At 48.0% G+C, this 13424-nt stretch overlaps 1 protein-coding gene across 1 annotated transcript in view; it reads right to left on the bottom strand.

Annotated features, from left to right (window-relative positions):
* The window catches only part of LOC115076959 (E3 ubiquitin-protein ligase listerin-like), a 53501-nt gene that overhangs the window by 18469 nt on the left and 21608 nt on the right, over positions 1-13424 (bottom strand). The window contains exon 2 of the mRNA XM_029579012.1: positions 9941-10144. Within this exon, the coding sequence (XP_029434872.1) occupies positions 9941-10144 (204 nt within the window). The remainder of the gene's footprint in view (positions 1-9940; positions 10145-13424) is intronic.

The following is a 13424-nucleotide window of genomic DNA, read 5'->3' as shown; positions in this document are numbered from 1 at the left end:
TTGGGGTACTTACCAGGTTCTTATGGCCTGGATTGGCCACTGTTGGAAATAGAATGCTGGGCTTGATGGACCCTTGGTCTGACCCAGTATGGCATTTTCTTATGTTCTTATGTTCTTGTAGCTAACATTGTAGTTGGTTCCGAACCTTCGCCAGTAGCCAGAGGGGGGTGGAGTAGTTTTGAGACATCTGGTTCCATCGAGACAGTAGGGAGTGTTGCAGGGGCCGCATTTATTTATTTATTTATATTTCTTATATACCGGCATTCGCGATGGGAGTCGCATCATGCCGGTTTACAATAAACAGGGTGTGACAAAAGGATAAATACTTAAAAACACTTAACATTAACATGTGATAGAATATGAAGATAGCAGTTACAATAAAACAGGGACATAATGCAACTTGGATTGTAGAGAAGGTGAAAGAGAAATTAACAATGAGCTAAAAAAGAAATAGCCAAGGTAATACAACCTGCCAAATTAGAAAAAGAAAAATACATTAAGGAGTTGTCCAAGGTTGTTGATTACTCTGTCGGAGTTGAGTTGCTTGAATTGAAAGTAAGTTCAGTTGGTATCTGGAAAGGCTTTCATAAATAACCAAGTTTTAAGTCTTTTTCTAAATGTAGAAAGACAGGGTTCCTGTCTCAGTTCTGGTGGGATGGAGTTCCACAAAGTCGGTCCTGCAGTAGAGAAGGCCCTGTCTCTAAGAGTCATATGGTGAAAGGTTTTGGCAGGAGGAACCTGTAGTGAATCTCTGTAGGACTCTCTGATCGGTCTGGTGGAGGTATGTTTTTTAAATGGGATTTGGAGGTTAAGCGGAGAGAGTTGATGGAATGCTTTGTATATGGTGGTAATGGATTTATATAAAATTCTATAGTGCACTGGCAGCCAATGTAAGTCTTTGAGGATCGGAGATATGTGGTCTCTTCTTCTTGTGTTTGTCAAAATTCTGGCCGCCGTGTTCTGAACCATCTGAAGAGGTTTAGTATGGGAAGACGGGAGACCTAATAGAATAGAATTGCAATAATCTAACTTCGAGAAGATTATTGATTGCAAGACTGTTCTGTAATCGTGGAAGTGGAAAAGTGATTTAATTCTTTTTAAGACGTGCAGCTTATGAAAGCAGTCCTTCGTGGTTTGATTAATAAATGATTTTAGATTTAGTCGATTATCAATGATGGCTCCTAGGTCTCTTACTTGTGAAGTTTGAAAGCCGGTTGGTGGATTTGAGGTGAGGTTACTGTTTTCGGGTGAAATTATGAGGAGTTCTGTTTTTGCGGAATTTAAGATTAGATTTAGACTGGAGAGGAGGTTGTCAATATTTTGAAGGCAGTTTTCCCAGAATTTTAATGGTTTTAGCAAGGGATTCTTTGATAGGGATGACAATCTGGACGTCATCTGCATAAAGAAAGTATTTGAGGTTCAGATTGGTTAATAGTTGACAAAGGGGTAGGAGGTAAATGTTAAAGAGCGTGGGGGAAAGAGAGGAGCCCTGTGGAACTCCTAGCGTGGAAGGATAGAACTGAGATTCTTTGTTGTGTATTTTGACTTTGTATCCTCTGTTTCCCAAAAATGATTTGAACCAGGCAAGAGCAGAGCCTGTAATTCCGATGTTCGCTAGTTGATTTAGGAGAAGGGAGTGATTCACGGTATCAAAGGCGGCCGATAGGTCGAGGAGTATCAGCAGATAGGCGTGACCTTTATCGAGGCCCATGATGAGGTAATCTGTCAGAGATATGAGAAGAGATTCTGTACTTAAAGATTTTCGGAAGCCGTATTGAGTGGGGAATAATATATTGTGGTCTTCGAGGTATTCTGATAATCTGGTGTTGACTAATTTTTCCGTAACCTTGGCTATAAAAGGGAGGTTGGATATTGGACGGAAGTTGGAGGGATCTTTAGGATTTAAATTAGGTTTTTTTAATAGAGGTTTGATAGAGGCAATTTTCAGGTCGTCTGGATAAGTTCCTTGGGCTAAGGAACAGTTGATAATGTCAGTCAAGGTTTTGGAAATGGTATCTGGTATTAGTAGCAGTAGTTTGGAAGGGATCTGGTCAAATGGATGAGATGAAGGTTTCATTCTCTTCAATATTAACTTGGTCTCTGATGTAGCAATGGGTTCGAAGGCTTGTATAGTAGTGTTTTTGGAGTGATGGTGGTATGAGCTGAATGGAGCTAGGGTATTCGGTTTTAGTAATGATTGTAGGTTGGAAATTTTGTTACTGAAGAAGATGGCCAGCTCCTCAGCTTTTTCGTGCGCTTGGTTGAGTGGAATGTCCGGAGAATTGGGTTGAGTTAAATTCGAGACGTATGTAAAGAGGGCTTTTGAATCGAAGATTAGGTGATGTATCTTGTGAGCGTAGTAGTCCCTTTTTGTTTTTAATGTTGTGCTCTTGTATATGTGAAGAGCTAGTTTGTAAGCTGAGAGGGAGGTCGGTGATGGGGCTTTACGCCATTTGTTTTCTTTTTGTCGAAGGGAATGTTTGAGTTTTTGCAGTTGTTCGTTAAACCAGGGTTGTCTTCTGGAGGCATTCAGTTTCGGTTTTTTTGTTGCTAGTGGGCAAAGTTTATTTGCTGCCGATCCTGTGATGTTGGACCAAGAATGGAGAGCAGAGTTGGGAGTAGAGATGTCTATATGTGGGAGTTCTAGGACAAGGTGTTCGTGAAGTTCATCGGATGAACAAAGGTTTCTGTAAGTGAATTGAGGTTGAGGATCGTGTTTGATGCTTGATTGTGCCAGTGAAAAGGTGGTAGAGATTAAAGCATGATCTGACCAGGGGACTGATTTGCATATTGGTGGTGCTGAGTGTGAGATGCCTGAATTTACAAAAATGAGATCCAGAGTGTGTCCTGCTCTGTGGGTGGGATTGTTGATTATCTGCTTGAATCCCATGGCGGTCATGGCGTTTAGGAAAGTTTCACAGTTTGTGGAGGGATAGGGGTCGTCAACATGTAAGTTAAAATCTCCCAATATGATTGCTGGAGATTCAAGATTTAGGTTAGTAGCTATTATTTCTAGAATGGGGGAGGCGTCTGAATCCAGAAGTCCCGGAGGGGCGTAAACTAGAATGATTTGTAGCAGGTCAGATTTGAAAAAGCCGGCTTCAATTTTAGTAGGAGAATGTATTGGGATTTGAGTAAGTCTCAGCTCTTTTTTGGCTGCAAGGAGAATACCCCCACCCTTTTTTTTTTGTCTGGGAATAGAGAAGAAGTTGTGGGATTCAGTAGGAAGTTGGTTTATTAGAGCGGTATCCGTATGTTTAAACCATGTTTCCGTTATTGCGCAGAGGTCAGGTTTGGTGTCAAGTAGCAGGTCATTGAGTATTAGTGTTTTTTTGGTAAGAGATTGAGCGTTGAATAAAATCAGAGAGAAAAGAGCTAGGCCTAGCGTCTGTGTAAGGGGGGAAATCATGATAGGAATGAGAGATTTATAGGTAGGTGGACGATAAATCAATGAAGGATTTCTTATGAAAAAGGACCTTTGTTGGAGAATTGGAATAGGGAGACCCATATATATCGAGGCTTGTGGTCGCAGGAAACGCTGGATTAGATTAAATTAGTGAGGAGTTTAGGCTGTAAAGTTTGAGGAATATTGAAGGAGTGCTGAATCCTCTAGTGTTAGATGTGGAAAAGATGGGCGCTGATCAGTGGATGACTGCTGGTGTGGAAGGATGAGCGCTAGATGACTGCTGGTGTGGAAGGATGAGCGCTGGTGTGGAAGGATGAGCGCTAGATGACTGCTGGTGTGGAAGGAAGAGCGCTGGTGTGGAAGGATGAGCGCTAGATGACTGCTGGTGTGGAAGGAAGAGCGCTGGTGTGGAAGGATGAGCGCTAGATGACTGCTGGTGTGGAAGGATGAGCGCTGGTGTGGAAGGATGAGCGCTAGATGACTGCTGGTGTGGAAGGATGAGCGCTGGTGTGGAAGGATGAGAGCTGGATGACTGCTGGTGTGGAAGGATGAGCGCTGGATGACTGCTGGTGTGGAAGGATGACTGCTGGTGTGGAAGGATGAGCGCTGGTGTGGAAGGATGAGCGCTAGATGACTGCTGGTGTGGAAGGATGAGCGCTGGTGTGGAAGGATGAGCGCTGGTGTGGAAGGATGAGCGCTAGATGACTGCTGGTGTGGAAGGATGAGCGCTGGATGACTGCTGGTGTGGAAGGATGAGCGCTGGATGACTGCTGGTGTGGAAGGATGACTGCTGGTGTGGAAGGATGAGCGCTGGTGTGGAAGGATGAGCGCTAGATGACTGCTGGTGTGGAAGGATGAGCGCTGGTGTGGAAGGATGAGCGCTGGATGACTGCTGGTGTGGAAGGATGAGCGCTGGTGTGGAAGGATGAGCGCTAGATGACTGCTGGTGTGGAAGGATGAGCGCTGGTGTGGAAGGATGAGCGCTGGATGACTGCTGGTGTGGAAGGATGAGCGCTGGATGACTGCTGGTGTGGAAGGATGACTGCTGGTGTGGAAGGATGAGCGCTAGATGACTGCTGGTGTGGAAGGATGAGCGCTGGTGTGGAAGGATGAGCGCTAGATGACTGCTGGTGTGGAAGGATGAGCGCTGGGTGGTTGTATATCAAGTACAGGTGTGGCGAGGCTGAGTATTTATGGTTAGAATTACTATTGTAGTCTCACCCTAAGCTCACTAGAGTCTCACCAAGGGGCTCACTAAGGGGCAGGCCCCTTAGAACGCGCCCCTTCGGACGCGCGACGCCCGGCGCGCGACGCCGTCTGTGAGCGTTTAAATTTAAAGGGCTTCCCGCTGCCCTCTAATAGGCCGGGTGCCTTTCAGGGGGAGTGGTTTGCACTCACCGCGAAGTCTTCTTCCTGTTCTTATTTTTTGTTTTTAAGTTCTGTTGTCTCCCGCCCTTTTTTTCTTTTGTGCCGGTCTCTGCCTTGCTTTTGGCCTCCTCTGCACGGCTCTCCTATCCTGCGTGGGAGAGCGGGCTCTCGTTCCAGTAATGGCGATCGAGCCCCGGCAGAGGAGGAGTAGGAGCTGGTTGAGGCTGGGCGCGGGAGTCGCGGAAAAGGAGCGCCGTCTGGGAGCGTTTAAATTTAAAGGGCTTCCCGCTGCCCTCTAATAGGCCGGGTGCCTTTCAGGGGGAGTGGTTTGCACTCACCGCGAAGTCTTCTTCCTGTTCTTATTTTTTGTTTTTAAGTTCTGTTGTCTCCCGCCCTTTTTTTCTTTTGTGCCGGTCTCTGCCTTGCTTTTGGCCTCCTCTGCACGGCTCTCCTATCCTGCGTGGGAGAGCGGGCTCTCGTTCCAGTAATGGCGCTCGAGCCCCGGCAGAGGAGGAGTAGGAGCTGGTTGAGGCTGGGCGCGGGAGTCGCGGAAAAGGAGCGCCGTCTGGGAGCGTTTAAATTTAAAGGGCTTCCCGCTGCCCTCTAATAGGCCGGGTGCCTTTCAGGGGGAGTGGTTTGCATGTGGGCCCTTGCCCAAGGGACAACTTCTATGGTTGATGCCATGAGTCCGAGGACTTGGAGATAGTCCCATGCCGTGGGGAGAGTGGAATTCAACAATGCTCGTAGTTGTTCCATCAATCTCCTTCTCCTTGTAGGGGGAAGGGTGACTTTGTTCCCTTTGGTGTCGAACCGGATTCCCAGGTATTCCAGGCATTGGGAGGGCTGCAGGTGGCTCTTGGGTGTGTTGACGACACACCCGAAGTTCTGCAGTAGTTCCTTGACTCTGGTAGTTGCCTGCTGGCTTTCTTCTGGCGATTTTGCTCTGATAAGCCAATCGTCCAGGTATGGATGCACGAGGATTCCCTCTTTCCTCAGTGCTGCCGCTACTACCACCATGATCTTGGTGAATGTTCGGGGAGCCGTAGCCAGCCCGAACGGTAGGGCCTGGAACTGGTAGTGATGGCCCAATATCACGAAGCATAGGAAACGCCGGTGGGTGCGATGAATCGGTATGTGGAGATAGGCTTCTGACAGATCCAGGGAGGTCAGGAATTCTCCCGGTTGTAGCACCTTTATGACCGCACACAGGGCTTCCATGTGGAAGCAGGGTACCTTCAGGTAGCGATTGACGGTCTTGAGGTCCAGTATGGGCCGAAAAGTTCCCTCTTTCTTGGGCACGATGAAGTAGATGGAATAGTGCCTCAAATTCTGTTGGTGCGGAGGCACCGGTGTTATTGCCTTTAGGGCGAGTAGTTTTATTAATGTGGTTTCCACTGCCTTCCTCTTGGCATGGAGAAATCACAAACGTTTCCGGAGGGATGCTGCGGAATGGATAGGACTCAATTGTCTAACGTTATCTCAACCCATCTTTGGTATAAAAAGGGCAAGCCTGCCCCCTATAATCTCTTCCTGTAGATGGTTCTGCTGATTCGCATTGCGTATTGCAGCTGGGGCCTGGTCCTGAGCCGGCTCCTCTTTTGTTTTGTCTATTCCGAAAGGACTGCCCCTTGCCGGCGGGGCGGGGGGCTTGGTAAGTGTTTTTGTATGGTCTATAACGCTGGGATCCTCTGCCCTTGGGTGCTCGGGGAGAGGAGCGTTGGTTCCTCTTGTTTCTGTCCTCCGGTAGACGGAGTACTAGGGACTCACCCCATTTGTCGGCTAGTTTGTCCAGGTCGCTTCCGAAGAGGAGTGATCCTCTAAAGGGCATTCTCATGAGCCTCGTCTTAGAGGACGCGTCGGCTGACCAGCTTTGGAGCCAGAGCTGTCTTCTGGCTGCCACTATGGATGAGAGGCTCCTGGCTGAGGTGCACACCAGGTCTGAGGTTGCATCCGTAAGGAATGATATCGCCGGGTCTAATGCCTCGATTGGCGTAGTTGCGTCCCTGGCCATCGCCAGGCAGGCGCGTGATACCACGGCGCAGTAAGCAGCGATCTGTAGGGTCATAGCTGATACATCGTAAGACTGCTTGAGGATGGATTCCTGCCGTGTGTCATTGGCATCCTTGAGGGGAGCTTCACCCTCGACTGGTATGGTAGTGCGCTTTGTGGTGGCGCAGACCAAGGCATCGACCTTGGGAAACCTCAGGAGTTCCTTCATCGCAGGGTCCAAGGGGTAGAGAGCTTCTAGGGCTCGCCTCCCCTTGAAGGTAGCCTCTGGGGCGTCCCATTCCAGGTCAATCAGTTATTGACGGCTTGTAACGTAGGGAAATGGCGTGAGGTTTGGCGGAGCCCGGCCAGGAAGGGGCTTGCATTGGACTCTGCTATGTTGCATGCATCCGGAATGGCCAATGCCTTCAGACTCGTGGCTACGAGATCTGATAATTCGTCTTTTGGGAAGAAGCGCGTCATGGTGCGATGTGGTTCAGTTCCTGGAGGGAGTTCCCCTTCTTCAGGGGTTCTGGTTCCTCCCCCGAATCATCTGTGTCCCCTAAGGGGAGGTATTTGTCCAGGAGCAGCTCATCTGGTGGAGGCCGGGAGGGCCCTGGGAGGTTCTGGGCCACTGGAGGGGGTTGTGGTTGTGCCGTTGGTGGTCCTGTCTGTGCATGGATGTAGGATTGTAGTTCCGCGAAGAATCCCACCCAGGTGAAGTTGCCTGAGACCGCATTGGGTCCAACGGCGCTCCCCAAGGGGCCCCACTGAGGGGGGGCCGACTCGGGAATAGAGAGGTCCGGGGTAGTCTCGCTGGCAGATCCGGAGTCCTCTACAGACTGAGGAGGACCTTGTCTCGACTCCCCCCGAGCTTCTTCGCACAACAGGCACAGGGCGGAAGTCACCTCTGGCTGTGCCGCTCTCAAGTGGCATGCCGGGCAAAGGACTGGGCCTTTAGCTGTCTTGGACGGCGGTGCCATGATTTGCACATGTATCTTGTACAGATGCGCGTGCCAAGAGGCCTGGTTATGCGTTCCGGGTGCGCCTAGGAACGGAAGATGCGCGCGTGGCTATGCGCACGGGCCTAGTTGTGCGCTCAGTCCCCTTTGTGCGCGTCGCTGTGCGCCTGGCGTATATGCGTGTGGCGCTGTGCGTACAAGTATTTTATGTGCCTGGCTCGCTGCTGTGCACACGGCTTAGTTGTGCGGACAAGTGGCGACTAAAGGGGGGGGGGGAAATGGCGCCAGCGACCATGTGGGCAAGATGGCGCCCCCCCCGGAGGGTCTCCACATGGGAGAACCCTTGAGCCAGATTGGGGTCTAGCCCGGACGGGGCTGCTCAACCCAATTAGACAAGATGTTGGAGGGGCGATGTGTGCGGTTATCCGAGCCTCGGAGACCAGAGACTTAGAGAAGCGTTTTCTACCTTACCTTGTCTCGGCGCTTCCCGGTCTCTTGCCGGGCAGTCTCCAGCTGCGGGGGGAGAGGGGAATACCTTCACCGCCGTGCTCGGTCTTGCACCCGCTGCCTCTCAGCCGCTCCCTTTTCAGGGGGCTAAGTCCACACCAGGTCGGCGATCGGACTGAGGCTGCCTCTCAGCCACTCCCTTCACCAGGGGCTAAGTCCATGCCGGGACCGAGGCTTACCTCTGAGGGATCTTGGAAATCACCTCAGGAATTCTCGACTGGGGGAGGGACCCTTAGGTATCACCGCAGGAGAGCGGGGCTTGTCTGTATGTAAGATTCTTTCTTCTTTGAATTTGGAGTTTGGTTTTCTAACGCTGTGCGAGCGTGTGTGAAGTCCCAAACTGCTATGAAGACGGAAAAAACTGAAGAACAGAGCCTCGTGCACGGTATATGTAGTGCTGACGTCAGATTGAAATCTGACTCAGTCTCCAACTGCTATCAGGGGCACACTATACCCATTGGTCCTGAGTCCATCTGCTACACACTAGGAAAACCAAGAATTCCCCAAGGGATACTTCCCTGAGCCAGCGGGCACTCAGAGGGATCGCCAAGAGAGCCAGTCCCCTGGCTATCGGGGGTCCCGGGACGCTCGGGCTACACTGCCAGGGATATCCAACCCCCCGTTCGCCCAGCTCCACCCAAGGGATGGCCCAAAGATGGAACCAGGCACCTCGGAGAACAAATGCAACTCCAAATATCTTAGCCAAGAGCTGCAGGTATGCACCACCACAATCTGCTGGAGACAGAGAAATACTGAGGAGATGCAGGTGGCACACTTGGTATGTAGCAGTGCCTCAAAGTTTTGTTCTCTGCCTCCATCTACTAGTGGGCGTGCATAACCCACTGGTCTGGACCGATCTGGGTATGTCCAGGAAAGTGAATTTAAAAAGGGGGTCATCATGAACAGTAAGTGAAGCAGTGTGGTTGCCAAGTTAGTCCACTTAGATATGTACAAATAAAGATCAACAAATAAGTTGTAGGTAAAATCTTTCTACGAGACGAACAATGCACTTCTGATGAGCTTTAGAACCATAGGGCCAGATTTTCGAACCTATGCACGGGCGTAGATTTGTGCGCGCAACCCGGCACACTCAAATCTATGCCTGATTTTATAACATGTGTGTGCAGCCGCGCGCATGTTATAAAATCTGGGGTCGGCGCACACGCAAGGGGGTGCACACTTGTGCACCTTGCGTGTGCCGAGCCCTAGGGTAACCCCGATGGCTTTCCCCGTTCCCTCTGAAGCTGCTCCGAAATCTGAGTGGCCTCAGAGGGAACTTTCCTTTCGCTCCCCTCCCCCACCTTCCCCTCCCTTCCCCTATCTAATCCTCCCCCCACCCTACCTAAATTCCCCCCCGACCTTTATTATTTAAGTTGCGCCTGCCTCTGGGAGGGCATAGGTTGCGCGCGCCGGCCAAGTGCCAGCACGCAATCCCCCAGCCTAGCAGGCCTTTGGAGGCCTCTGGCCATGCCCCCGTCCCGGACCGCCCACTCCCCGCCCCTTTTTCGAGCCCCGGGACATACGCACGTCCCGGGGCTTGGCGCAAGCAGGAGGGGTTTAAAAGGGTTGCGCGTGTATCTTATATATATTAAAATCCGCCCCATAGCTCTTAAAAGTGAGTCCAACAAAAAAGTATCACCTGGATCTTATTCAGTGGCCTATATTTCTACATATTCAAAGTGAATAGCTTAAGAAGACTAAAATAACCTACTTTTAATTTTGTTGTGACATCTCTTTTGGAAAATTTTCGCAGCACCATTCGAAAATCTGCATCTACAAGACTATCAACATCTTCTGCTCCCTGTACTGCAGGAACATATCCAAGATCACTTTGAGATGCCCCAAAACCAACAAAACCTGGTACTGTTCCACTGTCTCTGGCAAGCAGCTCTGCAGCTCTGCCACTGCTGGATGGCTGAAATAAAGATGGAAAAATTATTGGAACAAACACCATTCCCAGCTCTTGTCAACATTTGATAGACGATAGAACTTATTACAACACTACATAGAACTTTTGTCAACAGTAGCTTAACATCTATTCAATACAACCCAGTTTCTTTATTTTACTATTCAAATTTATCAATTTTATTTACATTTATTTATTTAGCATTTTTCTATACCAACCTTCATGGTTAAATACCATATCAGATCGGTTTACATCGAACAGGGAAACTTTAACAAACAACTTTTTTTATATGAACGGAAGAATCAAAGTTACATTCAACAGGGGTGGTGAACTTGGAAGCATAAGCAGCTGGAAAGAAAGGCCTAAGAGGGCAGTAAACTAAGAACATAATACCATCGCAGAAACATGGCTTTAAGGCTGTTTTAAGAAAAGCGCTATCCAAATCAACATATCCAATGAAAATATATTTATTTCTTGAAGTATTTTTAGCGCCATTTAGTACCATTGCAGTACGATCAATTGCATGACCACAGTGAGGCCACCCTGTGTGTGTTCAAAATTTTTGGCCTGTCTAGAACCTAGACAGGCCAAAGATTTTGAACACACACAGTGTAGCCTCACTGTGGTTATGCAATTGATCGTACTGCAATGGTCTAAAAAAACGCTGTGAGAGTGTTTTACACATTGCATTTGTTCCACAAATATTGAAGATCATAACACCAGGTTGCTTTATCTGAACTGTTGAATTTCAGACAACTTTTATATCTTTCACAATTGAAGACATTCATCAATGATAGCCCCTGAGGCAGCTCCTGCGTGAGCGAAACTCGGCCAGAGTCGGGCTTATTCCAATAAAGGCTGCTTTTTACCGATCACCTTGTGGTTCCTTCGCTTATCTGCAACTTATAGAAACATAGAAATGAATGCAGAAGAAGACCAAATGATCCATCCAGTCTGCCCAGCAAGTTTCACACCTTTTTTTTTTCCTCATACTTATCTGTTACTCTTGGCTGTTAGTAACCTTTTGGTTCTATTTCCCTTCCACCCCCACCATTAATGTAGACAGCAGTGGTGGAACTGCATCTAAGTGAAATATCTAGCTTAATTAGTTAGGGGTAGTAACCGCCGCAATAAGCAAGCTACACCCATGCTTATTTGTTTATCCAGACTATGTAATTCAGTCCTTGTTGGTTGTCTGTATATAGATCCACTTTTCTTCACTCCCCTGCTGTTGAAGCAGAGAGTTATGTTGGATATGCGTAAAGTATCAGACTTTCTCCCCTGCCATTGAAGCAGAGAGCTATGCTGGATATGCGTGAAGTATCAGACTTTTTCCCCTGCCATTGAAGCAGAGTGCTGTGCTGGATATGCATTGAAAGTGAAGTATCAGGCTTATTTGGTTTGGGGTAGTAACAGCCGTAACAAGCAAGCTACTCCCCGCTTTTTTGTGAATGCAAATCCTTTTTTCCACATTTCCTCTTGCCGTTGAAGCTTAGAGCAATGTTGGAGTCACATTAACCGTGTGTATGTTTATTGAATAAGGGTATTATCTCCAGGTAGTAGCCGTCATTCCCGCGAGCCACCCACTCTTTATTCACATCCTCTAGACTTTATGGATCCACAGTGTTTATCCCACGCCCCTTTGAAGTCCTTCACAGTTCTGGTCTTCACCACTTCCTCCGGAAGGGCATTCCAGGCATCTACCACCCTCTCCGTGAAGAAATACTTCTTGACATTGGTTCTGAGTCTTCCTCCCTGGAGCTTCAAATCATGACCCCTGGTTCTGCTGATTTTTATCCAACGGAAAAGGTTTGTCGTTGTCTTTGGATTATTAAAACCTTTCAAGTATCTGAAAGTCTGTATCATATCACCTCTGCTCCTCCTTTCCTCCAGGGTGTACATATTTAGATTCTTCAATCTCTCCTCATAAGTCATTCGATGAAGACCATCCACCTTTTTGGTCGCCCTTCTCTGGACCGCCTCCTCTTTGGAGATACAGTCTCCAGAACTGAACACAGTACTCCAGGTGAGGCCTCACCAAGGACCTGTACAAGGGGATAATTATTTCCCTTTTCTTACTCTATATTCCTCTCTCTATGCAGCCCAGCATTCTTCTGGCTTTAGCTATCGCCTTGTCACATTGTTTCGCCGACTTCAGATCATTAGACCCTATCACCCCAAGGTCTCTCTCCTGCTCCGTGCACATCAGCCTTTCTCCCATCGAATACAGTTCGTTCGGATTTCCACTTCCCATATGCATGACTCTGCACTTCTTGGCATTGAATCTCAGCTGCCATATCTTCGACCACTCTTCCAGCTTAGTGTGCCTATGTGAGGAGCAAAGTGGTAGCTAACTTGAAAGTGACTTTAAGTGAATATTTTGAGAGAGAGAGACATTTAAGCTAGAATTGATTTATGAACATTTAGGTTACAGTGGATTTTTTGCTTTTTCCAATGAAAATAAAATCTTTTGGTACCCTTGATGAAGGAGACAGACTTTGCTAAGAACTAGTTACACAATTTTCTGCAGATCATCTGTTAAGAGAGCAAAATTTGAAAAATTTGCCAAAGCTGCAGAGGAAGATGTGATTGCGTTTAGGCCACTAAATGAAATCAGATGGTTGTCCAGGAATTTTGCAGTAAATGCTTTGATTAAGAACTATGATGTATTAGTGGAATACTGCCAACAAGTTGCTGAAGACATGCATGTACATGTCGATGTACATGCATACGGTTGGTGAGACTCCAGCGTTGCTCTGGGCAAGAGGAAATGTGGAAGAAAAAAAGGTTTTCCATTCACAAAGAAGCGAGATGTAGCTTGCTTGTTACGGCGGTTACTTCCCCAAAACCAGATAAGCCAATACTTTGCTTTCAATGCATCCCCAGCATAGCACTCTGCTTCAACGGCAGGGGAGAAAGTCCAACACTTCTCTTTCAACACATAGCTCTCTGATACAACGGCAGGGGGAATGTAGAAAGGAGGATCTGTATATGGACAACAGCCAACGGGGTCCGAATTGCGTAGTCTGGGTGGACGTAGGCATGGGTGTAGCTTGCTTATTGCGGCAGTTGCTTCCCCCTAATTGAGCTAGATATTCACTTGGATGCAGTTCCAGCAGTGCTCTCTGCATTAATGGTGGGGTGGAGGGGAAATAGAACTAAAAGGTACTAAAAACCAAGAGTAACAAGTACGGTATGTGAAAAAAAAAAAAAAAAAGTACATAGCTTGCTGGGCAGACTGGATGGGCCGTTTGGTCTTCTTCTGCCGTCATTTCTATGTTTCTATAAG

Source organism: Rhinatrema bivittatum, chromosome 15, assembly GCF_901001135.1.
Source record: "Rhinatrema bivittatum chromosome 15, aRhiBiv1.1, whole genome shotgun sequence".
Lineage (NCBI taxonomy): Eukaryota > Metazoa > Chordata > Amphibia > Gymnophiona > Rhinatrematidae > Rhinatrema > Rhinatrema bivittatum.
Note: the sequence above shows the minus strand (reverse complement) of the source record. Positions and strands in the feature narration are given on the sequence as shown.